Raw genomic sequence first — 16,271 nt, forward strand, 5'->3', positions numbered from 1 at the left:
GCCTCTAATAATAAATAAGAAGAGGGAAAAACAGTTGAACATTTTCCAAATTGAGGTTCTTTTCAATATAATTGGGTCATTCTGAATGTCAGTTTTCACTGGTACCTTAGATGTGTAAAGGGTTAGAGGTTTGATAAATGATACTGCTCTCCAGGTTGTGCCTGAAAATGTTTTCCTCTAACCAAAATCCTGATAGGATTTTTGTTTTAAATCATTTGCTTCTGCTTCTGGATGGATAGAGAAAATCCTTACTTAAAGGCAAATTGTTGCTGTTATTATGATTTTCCATTTAATTAAAGTCTTGGAATTTGAACCATAGTTTGAAATTGAAATTGCTGTTTTATATTCTGAGATAACATGAGGTTACGTTTTCCACACGTTACTTTTTAAAGAACATTTTTGGTCTGTCATGAAAAGCAACAAAACCAAAATCCTTCAGAATTACTAAAGGATTTTTTTTATCATGGAGAATATTAAAAATGAAAAGGCACTTTGAACTTTTGATGATTCTAAATTTAGGTGACTAGGTTTTAGAATTTTTTGTTTTATTTTTTTGTATCATTCACATGAGAATTTTTTTAAAGATTTTATTTATTTTTAAAGAGAGAGGAAGGGAGGGAGAAAGAGAGAAATATAAGTGTGTGGTTGCCTCTCGTGCACCCCCAGTTGGGGACCTGGTCCACATCCCAGGCATGTGCCCTGACTGGGAATTGAACTGGTGACCCTTTGGTTTGCAGGCTGGCGCTTAATCCCCTGAGCCACACCAGCCATGGCCACATGAGACTTTTTTAATGCTATGTCCCCTGTACCATACACATCTGTAATATTTTACATGTAAACTGAAAATAGAAGGTGTCCAGTTACCAAGCACTTAATCTTTCTTACCCGTCCTAATACCTCATCATTTCTGGAAGGGCTGACCCTGCTTGCAGATCCCTGTACAGTTTTACCTTCCACTTGCATTGTTGAAGGCTCTTTAGCATTCTCACCTGCTTGGAGAGTAAAGTTCAGGTTGACTGGCAGGGAAAATAAGAATGTTTCCCTGTAGGCTTGCCTCAGACATCTTGCTTCTGCCTGCTGTGATACATTATTAGATGAGCTCATTATTAAAGAAGTTTTAGTAACTGGTATTTTTAACACAAAGACCAAAGTTGAAATCAAATGGAGTTTAAAACATTGACACTCTTATAATTATCACAGAAAGTTATTTGTGAAGCAGAAGATTTACAATAAGCAATAAGATGTCATTTTGTGATTTTTCTTCCCCCAGGAAATTTCATGAAAGGTTATTAAATATAACATTTCAAGAGTATCTATTCTGGTTCAGGGATAATTCTTTTCAAGGTACTTTTTAAAGTTACTTATTCTGTTACGCTATTTTTAATATCTAGGGATATCCCTGTGGATTTCAAGTATATAGCAGAACCCAGTATGCATTCAATGCCTGCAGTGACTTTGTCTCCGAATGGTGAGTTAGCAACTGAAATGTGTTTTTAATTGAGCTTCTAAGACATGGTGTGATTTCTGATCAAAAGAACCTCAGCAATTCTCTCTGAGGTCTGTCACAATGCCATAGTGTTTGAGGAAATCTTTTTATTATTAAAAATAATCATTGATTTTCATATGTGAGTCACCTCACCCAGTCTCTTTTTTTAAAGAATAAAAATAAAAGAAATGATTTGCAACTAACGTTGACTGAGCATCTTAGTATTTCCATCTGAGAATCAGGTTTTTTAAAAAAAATAATTTTCCTTCCAACAGAATCATGTTCCACAACTCATTTAGTGATTTACTGAGTTTTTTTCAGGGAATAGAAAATTTTGGTTAGGTTCCCCATAATGAGAACATCTTACCAATTCACTATAAAATATTTTCTCCGGTAAAATAAAAAAGATAAATCTACTTAATACTGTTTTCTGTTCAGTAACGCATTGCCTTTCAAGTACAAAGTAATTTGCACTGTAGATGTACTGACAGTATACTGATATAATTATAGTTCTGCATGAGGGTATTAAAGTGGAGTGTCTGATGTTTGGTCAACATTGTCATCAAAGCCACTGTTGACTCACAGAATTACTGTGAGTGTAGAACAGGGACAAGAAGGTAAGGAATAGTTTGCTCTTGTATTGGGCATCTGCCACAGGCAAATGAGTAATCATTTTTGTCAAATGCCCTATGATTTTTATAAGAGGAGCAACTTAACTGGGTCCTATTTTAATAATCACCATATTATATACTTGGTCATATTTGACACTGCATATACATTTCATGTTGTGTGTTTTTAAAGTACACATTACAAATATTGTGTCCATCTTGAACAAGGCTATTTACCCTCTCAGACTGTGAGCACTGTTAGGATCATTCCCTTAGTTACTAATGTCTACAGCTATGTAGGATGCAAAAAGACACTGTAATTTAGGCTTTAGGGGCTTTGGGAAATGCTGGCTAGATAAAAGCAATGTGACCTTTCAACAACAGTTACTAAAATTTCTTTTATCATACATTTTTGGTATAGTTTTACTTAATAATACTAGCTTTTCTCACCTAAAGCTGATCTTTTCTTTTTTTATAATTAACATAGAAAAGGCTCTCCCTATAGTTCTATTGTCTATTTTTAATACAGATTAATTTCATTTTATAAAATTTTAGTTCTGTTAATACTAAACCTAGAATATCTGTATATCCTTATTTAAACAAAAAAAAAGTTTATGTATGAAGAGTGCTAATAACATAGGATTGTATGAGCAAAATCCATTACTTTACATATAAATACCTCTTGCCAGCAACAAATTTATTACACTCTACAAGTGGAATGGTAAATTTATTTTCCTATTGTATCAAGTAGTTAGGAACAAAAGAATATTAATCACTGATTATATTTAGAATAAAAATTATTTTTAAATGTTTCAGTTTTTCTCTAAAGTGTCTCATTTATTGAATTTACAGGGAAATGGCTAGCATGCCAATCAATGGACAACCAAATCTTAATTTTTGGAGCGCAAAACAGATTTAGATTGAATAAGAAAAAAATTTTTAAGGGCCATATGGTAGCAGGTTATGCTTGTCAGGTGGACTTTTCACCAGACATGAGGTAAGTTTAAATCTTCTTGTGTATTCTTATATTCAAATATGATGATATAAACTTCTGTTGTACAAATAATAACACTTTACATATCGCTTTCACATACGTAATTGTATGAGAAATATGCTGATTATCAAAATGCCAACTAAAAGGGCAAGTTCTGCTCTGGCTGGTGTGGCTCAGTGGATTGAGCACTGGCCTGCAGGCCGAAAGGTTGCTGGTTCAGTTCCCAGTCAGGGCACATGCCTGGGTGTGGGCCAGGTCCCCAGCTGGGGGTGTGAGAGAGGCAACTGATTGCTGTTTCTCTCTTGCACACCGTGTTTCTCTCCCTTTCTTTCTCCCTCTCTCCTCTCTCTAAAAGTAAATAAATAAAAAAAATTTTTTTAAGGGCACGTTCTTTTGTAATATAAGTAAGTCTTGTGCCCTTTATCCACATAATAAATCCCTGTCTATATAGGCAGTGCATTATTTTCTCTGTTTTTCTAATCAAGAGTTGGAGGTCTATAATTGCCATATTGCTGTGAACACCAGAAGAATGAATTCTGTATTGCATTCTTTTTTTTTTTTTTTTTTTTTTTTTTTGGTTTTTCAATTACAGTTGTCCCCTTTTCCCCTAATTTCTCTCCCCCACCCAACCCACCCCCTCTCCCGCAATCATATCCCTCCCCGTTGTCCATGTCCATGAGTCTTTTATGCAGATTCTTTGACTAAACCCTTCCCTTACTTATCCCCGTTCTCTCCCTCTCCCCTCCCCCCTATTGACTGCTATTCTGCTCTTTGTTCTATTTAGTTCCTTTGTTTGTGTTGTTCTGTATTGCATTCTTGAAGTTAACAGCTTCACTATATCTTTTCTGTGCTGAAATCTGAAATCCAACTTCTGAATATTGCTAGGTCACACTAGATTTGTGAAGCCTCTAGTCTTTCTAAGTGAAACTGCTGTCATTTCCCCATTCTTACCTAAAATATATAGGTGTAAGTAATTCACAAATCCCTATAGTTTTATATGTTTAGCCTGATAATTGGGCATTAGATTCCCACCTCTGAGTCAATCATAGAAGTATTCAAAAGGTATTGGAGCCAAAAAGTAATCCTGAAGGTGGAAGAGGGTGCTGTAGTGGAAAGGGTCTAAATGTGTTTACTGGCTCTGTGTGAGATTGGCTTCCCTACACTATTTCTGAGGGTCTAGAGAGTGGTTGTGATTGATATCACATTCATTGTGACCCCTGGGTCTCTCAGTCTCAGCTTAAAAATTATTTTTTACACTTAGACTGGTGCTCAGTGGGGATGGTTTTTGGTAGAAGTTTAAGTTAAAGACTGTGTTATGCTCTACCTTGTTCTTCTCACTGAGTATTACAGTCTGGTCACATTGGTTTTTTTATGCTAATCTAGAAGAGATAAACTCTGTTCTTCATTTACTTCACCATTTTGAAGTGTATGAATAATTTGAATTTATTTTTCTTCCTATTGTAGCTATGTGATTTCAGGAGATGGAAATGGGAAATTAAACATCTGGGACTGGAAGACCACAAAACTCTACAGTCGGTTTAAAGCTCATGACAAAGTGTGCATAGGTGCAGTGTGGCATCCTCATGAAACCTCTAAGGTCATCACATGTGGTTGGGATGGTCTCATTAAATTATGGGATTAATGTGACTAATCCTTAAACTATCTAGGATTATTTTTGATCCAATAACCATGTTTAACTATTTAATTGTTAAATGTGTAGGATGATAACTTTATTCACAGATTATCATTTCCTTACATGGCCTTATAAAGTTGATACATTGTTTTTAAAAAAAAACTTTGTAAATTTGGCTCATATAATTTCATCGGCAACTTTAGTTCTTTATAGATATTATTTATACAGAGGATGACCATCGATTTTTTGTTTGATGAGGCAGGTTTGGGCTTACCCCCAAGACATACTACAAGGATCCCTTTGGAGTTGGGAAAGAATCCCCAGTGGATCTGGGGTTCTAAAGGAGGTGATGATGACAAGTAACGCAGAAAGGTCCCCTGTACATACCTCTTCAACAAGAAGAGAAGTAAAGAACAGGGATGATATAGTTTAATGTGACTCTGTGAGAAGAATAGAACACCCACAATTACTGTTTTCATTACTTCCAGTGGGTCAAGTTCTAATCTTTCAGATTCAGGAGTTCCACTGTTTTTGTGGCGAATGTTCTGTGTTTTTAGTTGTAAGCCAGCGGTCTTCTATGACTGCAGCATTCCTGTGACTATTAAACAATGTGAGATGCAAATCAGCCCAGAATTCTTTCCTTGACTTTCTTCCTGATCAGTCTATAGTCAGAGAATTACGCTATTTTTGAAGATGAAACTCAAGAGAATGAGTCAAAACTTTTCATTTTATTTGTATTTATACTGTCAGTAAGAACCTAGCTATACTTTCAGAAATCAGATGTTACTACGGAAATACTTCTCATAGGAGATAGGGCAAAGATCAAAATATCAACTTGTAATTTCTTTAAAATTATTCTAATTTGGCTTGTGAATATATTTGACAAAACTTTTAAGATTAGAAAAGTCTTAAACGTCTTTCTATATCTTTGAGTAAAATTGACAATCCAGGAAAATGGCTAGAGTTCCCCATTTTGAGAATCAGCGGCTGTAGTTTTTTGTTTTTTTTTTAAGTTTAAAAACTTAAGATTGTGAAATCAAGATAGCCTCTTGAATGTAGTAGCTAATAGCACTTTAGTTTGACAAACCATTTCTCCAGCTTTATTATAAATCTGTATCAGATGTTTGGATGTGGTTTGAAATATTTCAGTACCATGCTAAAAAAGCTGGATTGGTTCACACCTGCTCAGAGTGCTGACTGGGAGACCAAAATCATATTATTGAGTGTTGCTGCCCTAAAGGCATTAGCTCTGAGTCCTGTGCTGTCAATAGCGGTCCATGCTTCTTGTCCTTAAGAACATCCATTTTAAAAAATTAAAATTAAAAGCCTGGTATAGATAGATGATCGGGTGCTATAGCTACACATAAATTTTAAAGACGAAAATAGACAAACATAATAAAAGTGGTAGAGCTGTATTTTTGGACACAGAAGCACTGAAAGAAATAAGAAAACACTGCCTAGCAACTGCCCTTTCTGTGTCTGTTAGGAAGGGTGGTTGCCGTTTCCTGAAGAGGAAAGAATTCAGACAAGACCTTTTCTTTAGTCCCCACCACTGGGTTTCACAAATGTGAATTAATCACATTTGGTTAATAATAAAGGATTTTATATTTAAACTATCTTGTTCACCACCAGTGTTGTGTATGTTACAAATCATAATTTCTAAATCTGGGTTTATTTTATTGTGTTTTTGACTGTTTCTAAACTAAGCAACTGTATAGAAAAGTTATCTCTTTTTTTAAAAAAGCCATATTTTTAAATAAAGCATTTTTTGTAAAGTATCATCAAAATTTTTATTCTTGGTCTCATTGTAAGTCTTAACTGTTGACACACGTGGGTCATTTAGATTTCATGGAGAAAAATTATGCTCGAGAGGTAGGTATGGTATATTAATGGGTTCATTTTGATTAAATAATAAACATACAGATTAAGTTTAACACATTCCACATTTATTCACTTAGTGGTGACACTGAGTCTCGATTGCATTCAGTTTAGAGGACACAAATGAGGGGTTCTTTTTCTCAAGATCTTGTTGTTACTGGAATTAGGCGGTTACCATCTGACTCCTTTTCCTGGCTGTATCCTTTACGTCGCACCCAGAATAGATTTCCTTCTTACAAGTTAGAATAAAAGCAGTGATTTAGTGAAAGGTTTAATAGGATGAATGTTTAAATATTGAAGCACAAGATGGGAATATTTTGTCTGAAATGAGACGGTTTTAAGATAAAGATCAAATAGGCACTTCTCTAAGTAAAAAAGTATAGCGAGATTCTTAAAGATGCATCATGAGACTGGTTGATGTCCCTGGAATGTTTGTAAATTACCTGAAAGAAAACATTGGAAGAGCAAACACTTGGATGGCAGCCCTAAGGATTGCAACACTAGCAATACTTACAGAGGCTCTCCTTGAAGAAAAGTATTTCTCGGAGTGTGGCCTGAGGACCATCCGCATCAGAATCACCTGGAGATGGAGTCTCCCACTGAGAGAATTCAGAAGAAGATAAAGGCTAGTTGGGGGAGCCATAATGAATTCAAGTAGGGAAGGGAAATGTGGCGGGCCATCGTGTCCAGATATCCAACTGTAGTACAAAATCTGGGTCTCAGAAGTGAGATCTGTGGAACACTGATGCTATATTCCATCGAGGATGCACATTTTTGACATCTCTGAAACAGAGCTGCATCTTAAAATCAATGCTGTGTCAGTTTAATTACAGCATTCTTTCTTAGTAGATCATGAAATAATTGATTAAATACAGTATAAATAAGACAAGTGCTACCAGACCTGAGAAGAAAAGATCCTATCAATGGAAAGAATGTTCTATCACGGCACTTGGCTCAAATTTCACATTACCAATTTTTATTTAATAGGTAAATAAAACAAATGAACTAACAAAAGATTGCAATTTGAAAAATATATATTCGTTCATTGAGGCAAAGTTGGCAGTTCTAGCAAGGTGTCCGGATGATGTAATGCACACTGATGATGAGAATCAATGAAGTAGTCTGATTTTTATCGAGTAGTTCAGAAACTGCACTGTTTAGTACTTGTAAACCCAGAGGAATGTTAACTGACCAAAAATATATATTCATGTGCATTATATATATATGTATGTGTATGCATGTATATGTGTGAATGTATGTATATACACTTTAGATATATGTGCACCTTCAATATTCATAGTCACTTTAATAATTGTAGAAATAACTCATCCTAAACACTGCAACATGATCTGGAACTTAATGGAAAAGAAGTCACAACTTGCTGTCCTTATAGTGGCTTTATTTTTAGTGACAGAACTCCTTATATGTTCAGCTTCCTTCAAATGAATTATTTAGCTCCCACTCCCAACCTTCAGCACTTGAGATCTGAAGAACTAACTCAAATGGCAAACATTTTATTTAAGTGTATGTTCTAGAATAGTGCTAATAGAAGTGTGTGAGCCATATAATTTTTAATTTTCTAATGGCCATATTTTGAAGAAACCAGGGGATAGTAATTTTAATTATATATTTTATATATAACAACATTCAAAATATTTCAACATTCAATTTTTTTAAATATTTTACTTTTCTCATACTAAGTGTTGGAAATCTGATGTGTACTTCACATTTAACAATTCAGACACTTTCATATAAAGTATGTATGTCCAAGTTGTTCAAACATACCTAAGAGTTTTCTGATAATTAAATCAAAGGTAAGTTTTTGAATGAAAATAAGTAAAAGTACATATAAGTTAAAATTCAGTTTCCCGGTCACACTGGCCGCAATCTCGGGAGCCATGTGTGGCTAATGGCCGTCATATCGCACGTACAGTTCAGCACAACTACCCACACTGGCTCAGAGAGTCAGCTTCGCTGCTTCATTTTTTGAAAGGCATTCTAAGAGTCAAACAGTTGATAAGCAATGTATCACACCAACCTGACAGTTTAAAAATGTCAGTAGTATATCTTATAAATAATATATTCATATTTCTATGCTACGTTTTGGGTAGTTTCCTCGGGTTTGGCTTCCAGTTCACTCAATAATCTCTTCAGCTATGTCTGTTCTGTTTAACCCATTAAACGTCTCATTCCAATGACATTTCCCTTTATGGAAGGTTTGTTTGTATTTTTAATATCTACCTGTTCTTCAAGTGTCTTATTTTCTTAGTTTCAATGTAGTCTTTTATGCCTTTAATCATTTTAAACAATTTATATTGCACTTTTTTTTATGGTGGTTCTATCACACTCCTGGGCTGAAAATACCAATGTTTACTGTGCCTGCTAACTACCTCATTGCAGACTATTTACTTAGTTGTAATTTTTTTATTAGGAGTTGATCTTAAATGGGTTTTTGTTTTATGTTTCTTTTTTTTTTTTTCTCTCCCCCACCCCTTTTTTATTCCAATCCTTTGTAGCCTGAGTTGAAGAGTCTCTTCAGAGCACGTCTACATTTTCTTCTGCCATGTGCCCCTGAGGTATCACCTCCCTGGCCCTGCAAAGAACATAACAGTTTTTCTCACCACATGATTAGTATAAATTCACATCCTTAAAGAGGCCAGAGTTTTCACATTCTCATGAGAAACATGTTTTCTCCCAGAGCTACATCAAGAGTAGGCTTCCTTGTACAGGGACAGTACACTGAGGGACCATCTTCCCGGAGGTTGTAGCCCTCCAAGGGCCTCACTGGTCCAGGTGTCTCAGTGTCTTGGTCCCAGTCCTTTCCCCCAATACGGGCCTTACCTCGCGGGCTCCAGGCCCCTGGCCATCACTGGTATGCTGAGCTCCTGGGACGACTGCATGGGACTTCCTGTCTACCTTCCTGACTCTAGGCTCCCTCTGAGCTCTTTATGTCTGAAGATTTTTTTTTCAACATTCAGCCATATGTGTGTGATTTATATATATATATATATATATATATATATATATATATATATATATGTATATATGAGCCTTCTATATGTATTGTGTATGTGTATATGTTTCATTATATTTAAATATACATAAATATACACACACGTACATTTAGAAGGATCACCATAAGTATATATACTTGACCTAGTATCTTCAGATATTACCACTTTGTAAGGACAGTCTAAAAACAGACATAGAAACCAATGCCGTCTGGAACATTCTGTTCTTTAGAACCATGAGGGTTTAAGTGCGTTATCCAAAAAGGTACTTTTCTGAGGGCATTTCACTTGATGATTGGAGAGCCATCCTATTGCATTCATCTTTTATCTGAGCTTCTGAATAAGCACATCATTTGGATTCTTATGAATTTATCCTAAGACTTCCCTTCATAGTACACAAGTCAGGAAATTATCCTACCACTGCCAAAGCCTTCTCTAATCATGAAAATCTTAGAATAATGGTAGTTTTCAAGCTAGAAGAAACCTTAGAAATTAAATATTTCATGCAGCTAGTTAACAGCGTTATCAAAACCTTTCTTTTTTCATCCCATTATCCAGCCTCCTACAAAATGCTACTTAACTGTATTTTTTTTAAACTGTCAAGTTGGTGTCATAATCTTTGTGGCTTCCAGCTGGCTCTCTCTTGAGTTAAGTGGTTTAAAAGAAATAGCTATTTAGATCATATTTATTTCATCTTCTGGTAAGACAACCTGTAGTTAAGGGCATTCTCATGACCTCTTCCATTCAAATCCGGCCCCCCTCACTTCATAACTGCTTACAAGGATGTTCCTTAGTCATACTTCAGATAGTTTTGAGAATGCAATACCTTTTCTCATCTTGTTTTTCCTATTTGAACATCTGTTTTAACCATTTATGTAGAAATCCCAGTCACTATCCTTGGCATAAGGAACCTCACATCATCATACCTTCCTTCTCTCATAAACTGAAAAACATTTTCCAGGATCCTTGGAATTGTGGTTTTATACAATGACTCTAAAAAGTTTGTTTTCTGGGAATTAGTACAAAGAAAGGACAATGAGGAAGGTGAAGCAAAGATTCAGGTTTAATATCCTAGGATATCTTCTAGTAATAATTGAGCCTTCAATTATTACTGTATTTATTCTATTCAATTCATTGATTATACGGCTCTAGAGTCCCCAAGAAAGCTCTCCAGGTTAGCAGCCTTTACTTGGGAAAATGAGGACTATCAGAAGCAGCACAATAAAGAACCATGCCAAGGAAAGGATTAATTGTGTCTAAATTTAAATGAACCAAAATGAAAGAGAGAGGTACATCTAAATTGCAAAGGTATTTTTAATGCCAGAAAAAAAAAATCAACAAGTGCTGATGAAATAAATTCATTGAAAAATTCTATGTGAAATAGCTTTCTTTATTCATATTCAACCAACATTTATTGAGTACCTTTTACCTAGCGGGCACTGTGGCTACAGACTTGGCCCTTACCCTCAGGGAGCTTACAATCTGCTGGGAAAGACAACCATTGTATAAGCAGATACATTAAAGTCCAAGGCTTGTGAAGATAGGGAGACTAGAGGGCATTATAGGGACACATAGCTGGGGGCCTTAAATGGAGGGGGGATCCCTGAGGAAACCATGTTTGATCTGACACCAATCCTTGAGAAATAATACTATCGGTACAGATAATTGCTTATTTTTGTCATAATTATGATTTCATTAATGTTATAGAACCCACGTGGACCTCTGCTCATTATATATACTCACCCAGAGTGGATATCAAAATCTCCAACAACCAGTAACATAGGATGTAGAGCAGTTGGAATAGAAGCTAACCGTTGTGCTAGGGCAGGGTCCTGGAAGCTGCCTGGTGGGCTGTGCCTTAACTGCTCAACTGTGGAGAGGTCTGGGGGTCCTGTGGGAGGGACTACAGTGGAGGAGAATGACTCAGGGCCACAGCCATTTACCAACTACTGTGGCTCCCTAGTACATATTGATTGCATATCTGTCCTGTGTCTGCTGGGCTCCTCTATTGAAATAGTCTAGATTAGAATTCAAACTTGACAGGAAAGAAATCCCTCATTGTTTCAGATAATCTTATTGCATGAAACAAATCACTAAGAAAAAACTTAAAATATTTTATGCAATAAAATGAAGTTGCTAGTTTTAAAAAGCATTAGTTTTAAGGTATTGAGAACTAGCATTTTTCCATATAGTGCTAAACATAAAATGTGACATTAAACTTGCCTGATTTATTTTTTTGTAAGGATAGAAATACAATAACATTATTTCAAGAATTTCTGAATTTAGGCAATTTAAGAAAATACTGAATTTTGGGGGTATGATTTCATGTGATTAAGTTCAGATACATCTCTCAATGTAAGAAAAAGGAAGATATTTTAGCAGGAGGTTAAATGCATTATTGAATTCACAAAAAGCCAGCAATGGTCTAATACAAAAAAAAAAAAAAAAAAAAGTTATTGCTTAGAAGGCAAACATAAATTTACCAGAAGAAGAGAACAATTATATTAATTGAGCTTGTATTATTGTATCGTCAAGTATAATAATCTATTTAAATGAGGCTTTCATTTTTAATCTGGCAAAATGTGATGAGGCTAGTTTTCTGGTATACATAAACCTAAGCTTTGCAAAATCCAAACACGTGATATCATACTTAGGAAATGCATATCTTGTACTGTATTTACTATATACTAAACTTTTACAGCCAAGGCAGAAATGCTTACATGAACAGCCAATTTGAACTAAACACTATAAATTCATAAATTTACTTTTGTTTTACCCTGATGCAAATATTAATGGACCATCAATCAATTCTAATGGAAGTTTATTTACTTCTCCCTGCCTCTCTTCATTTGAACATGTCAAATACCTACAAATATTTATACGATAACCTATTATAACTTCATCAAATAATCACTCTAAGAAAAAGGGAAAGGGAAAATTGTTTTTCTTGGACTTTAATTTCAAATTGTAACAGAGTTTGTGCTAAAAGGTGACCTCTAAATCTCTTACATCCTCAACAAAAGCCTCTCTTACATCCTGAAAAAAGAAGTATTTTTTTTTAATCATTGGATAGGAGCATTATTATTTAATTTGTACTTTCAGACTCATTTATGAGCATTGCTCTGGTAAGAGTTAATTATGTCACAGATATTCCCATCTGAGCTCATTTTTCTAGGATCAAAAACTGGTTTGAAACCAGAAGTGCCCAGTATTAGAACAAGCGAGGGCCAAGAGTCCCTTCCAAGGCCTTGCAAGAGCTTTTCTGGCAATCTGAATATATTGGCAGAGAATGTGTTGGGTCCCCATATTTTTTCAGTAAGCCTCCATTTGGCAGGAATATTTTTATTAAGTAGATTGTTTAAGTAAACTGCATGCCACAAAAATAACCCCAACTCCAAGAAGTTCGCAGGTCTGGTCTTAGTATATTTGTAGTTTTTTCCCCTCCATTTACTAAAAGGAAGGCAAAAATATGTTCTTTGAAAATAGCATCTTATATTTGTTAGGAGCTATTGAGGCAGCATTGTACAGGGACCAGAATGGGCTTTGGGATCTGACAGACCAAGACATTGGTTCCTATTTAACCTCTCAATTTTCTTACCTGCATATGTCATTGGGGAAATTACACTACTTTGTAGTTTGTTGAGAGGATTAGGAATAATCTATGACAGTGCTGGGCACATAGTAAGTGCTCAATAAACAGTAGCTCTTGATTTTGTTTGTGTTCTCTTGTGGTGGTTTTGCCTGCTCTTCACCAGCAGGATCTCCCCCAAACACCAGTGCCTACACCAGTTCTCCACTGGAAAGGGCTCTGTCCTCTAGGGGACATTTGGCATCATCTGGAGGCATATCTGGTTGTCACACTGAAAAGGGAGGGGCAAAGGTGCTCCTGGCATCTAGAGGGGAGGATCAATGAGGCCGCTAAACATCCTACAGTGCACAGAAAAGCCCTATCTCCCCCAATAAATAATTATCCAGCCCGTAATGGCAGCAGTGCTGGGTTTAATAAACCCTGGCCAACACAATAATCATAATAAATTCTAGAGGCAGGGAAACCATAGCAAAAGTCAGAAAGTTCACCATAAATTTCAAACTCCATAAAGGGAGTGAAGGACAGTCTTAGAAATAAGCATAAAATAAGTACAAATAACTATTGAACAGGCTGCCTAGTAGGTGGGTGTGGGTGGGTGTGTTGGTGATTTATTTTGAGTTTATGTTTTTTTTTTTTTTTGACAGCACACTCATTCTTGCTATATATATATAGCTTTCAGTAATGCCATGAATCTTCATTCCCATGAATTAAAAATCTTGATATTGGGTGTGTATATATCTGGACCATTAAAATCAGTATACCTCATACTTTAGTGTATAAGAAGGTTTAAAATGTTTCATGTATAAAAAGCTTTATTGTATATGCTTCAAAAAAGAAAAGAAAAGAGAAGGAGTCTGTGATATAATTCAAACAGAAACTGTATGAAAGTGAACTTTGTTTTCGAGGCTATGCCATGCAAACCAACAGTATAACTTTAGAGTTTTTATGGATCTTTTCTACTTTTGAAATTCCTGTGGATGATAAAAGCAACTAAACTGCTATTACAAACCACACTTATTCAAGCTGGTCCTCCCATCTCGATAACTTTTATTGGTGTACTATGGATTTTAAAGTAAAAACCTCATTTATATTTTTAAAAATCATCACTAATTGAGAAAGTCATCTTTCTTTTGAACCCAAGTTAGTGAGATCATCCGACTCTAATATATTTTGGTTTCTCACTTGACAAATGGTATTTTCAAACCGTTGCAAGAAACAAAAAGTCAACCTGAGAATGTCTGGGGTAGAATTAGATAAAAAACCAAGAAAAGGAATAAATTTTAGTAGTAAACTCCCCAAATTTCTTGAACAAACATGTATAGTCTTCTTGTTCTATCAGGTTATAAAAACTGTTAGAAAATATACTTAACTTATAAGAAGGTAATAATATGCTTCATTTTATACTATTTAATTAATTTACTTGAAATAAATATTTGAAAATTATTCATAGGGTTACGTGTCTAATCCTGCAAATAGAAATAAAAAAGATAATTTGAACTGTTGCGAAACTGAATTTTCTGCTTAATATATATATTTTTTTAAGTAAAAAGGATTGGCACTACTGAAACACTGTGTAATCACCCAGGCAAGAGACACTGGCCCTCAGACCCCCAAAGACCAACTGGCAGGAAAGAAAAACTCACTTAATTTTTGAGATAATACTTTTTTAAAAAAAGAATTGATAGCATAGGCAAGTCTGTGGTTAAGAAATCAGGTTGGAAGTCAGAAGAGGCAGCAGTAAGGATTCAACTTCTACTTTGTGCTTAGTTCATAGGAACACAAGGGCTTTAGGGCTGCAATGGAAAGCATGTTGAGTTATAGCTCTTCACAGCCTAGCCCTAAACTCAGAGAATTTGGTGTGTCTCAGTTCTCAGATACTAGAATCAGTGGTTTTTATAAAACCATGGTATGGCCTCAGCAAAGGCTGAGAAGGTACGATTGAAATCTACACAACCTAAAGAATGTTTTTGGACTTCTGGCCAAGATGGAGGCCTAGACAGACATGTTGTGTCTCCCTCCACAACTAAGAAGGAACACAACCACCTCAAAACTAGAGATAACCAGAAGTTCCAGAAAATCGAGCTGCATAGAAGTCCAATAAACAAAGATATAAAGAAGAAATACTCATCCAGACAGGTAGGAGGGGCAGAGCCAGGGTGGAGAGGATGCGGTGTGGTGGTGGCAGCGGTGGCAGTGGCAGCAGCAGCAGGCCAGCGGAAAGCTCAGTCACATGTTTTAAAAAGTGGGGAGTGACACCTGGGAAACAATCCCAGCACAGACCACACCTCGAAACTCACAGTCCCAGCGCTGGGGGGAAATCAAGCCTCATTGCTTCTGACTGTGCAAACCAGCAGGGGTTGGGGTGGAGGAAGAAACTGCTGGTCTCTCAGCAAAGTCCATTCTTTAAAGGGCCCCAACAGTCCTAGAACATCTGCAGACCCACCCACTCTGGGAACAATGGCCAGGGAAACAGCTAGGGAGGCGCCAGTCCCATATGAAAGTGGAAGAAGCGTCTGGAAAAGGGGCAAGTGCTGAGCAAGTGGCATTGTTCCCTCTCTGACCCCTCCCCCACATACAGCATCACAACATGATGAAACGGTCGCCCTATACTGACAAATACATAAGGCTCCACCCCTTACAATGTAACAGGAGCGACAGCTCTAACTAAGACACAGAGGCAAACAAACACAGGAGCCTGTCAAGATGAGGAGACAGAGAAGTATGGCCCAAAAGGGGGAACAGATCAAGGTTCCAGAGGGAGAACAAAGTGATCAGGAGATAGCCAACCTAACAGACTCAGAATTCAAAACACTGGTGATAAAGATGCTCACAGACTTGACAGATATGCTCGAGTACAGCAAACACATAAGGGAAAAAGTAAAGGCTATGCTAAGTGAAATGAAGGAAAATCCACACAAAACCAGTGGTGAAGAGAAGGAAACTGGAGTTCAAATAAATGATTTGGAATATAAGGAAGAAAAAACAGTCAACCAGTACAGAATAAGGAAACAAGAATTGAAAAAATTGAGGATAGCTTAGGAACCTCTAGGACAACTTTAAACGTATCAACAT

The 16,271-nt window shown here is 36.1% G+C and overlaps 1 protein-coding gene across 1 annotated transcript in view; it reads left to right on the forward strand.

Annotated features, from left to right (window-relative positions):
• CDC40 (cell division cycle 40) overlaps nt 1-5,727 on the forward strand; it is a 47,937-nt gene extending 42,210 nt beyond the window's left edge. Inside the window, exons 14-16 of the mRNA XM_090279748.1 lie at nt 1,392-1,468; nt 2,947-3,091; nt 4,553-5,727. Coding sequence (XP_090135874.1) covers nt 1,392-1,468; nt 2,947-3,091; nt 4,553-4,730 — 400 coding nt within the window. The 3' untranslated portion in view covers nt 4,731-5,727. The remainder of the gene's footprint in view (nt 1-1,391; nt 1,469-2,946; nt 3,092-4,552) is intronic.
• Nucleotides 5,728-16,271: the final 10,544 nt, after the last annotated feature.

The sequence above is a fragment of the Furipterus horrens genome, unplaced genomic scaffold, assembly GCF_987537825.1.
Source record: "Furipterus horrens unplaced genomic scaffold, mFurHor1.1.pri manual_scaffold_6, whole genome shotgun sequence".
NCBI classification, from domain to species: domain Eukaryota; kingdom Metazoa; phylum Chordata; class Mammalia; order Chiroptera; family Furipteridae; genus Furipterus; species Furipterus horrens.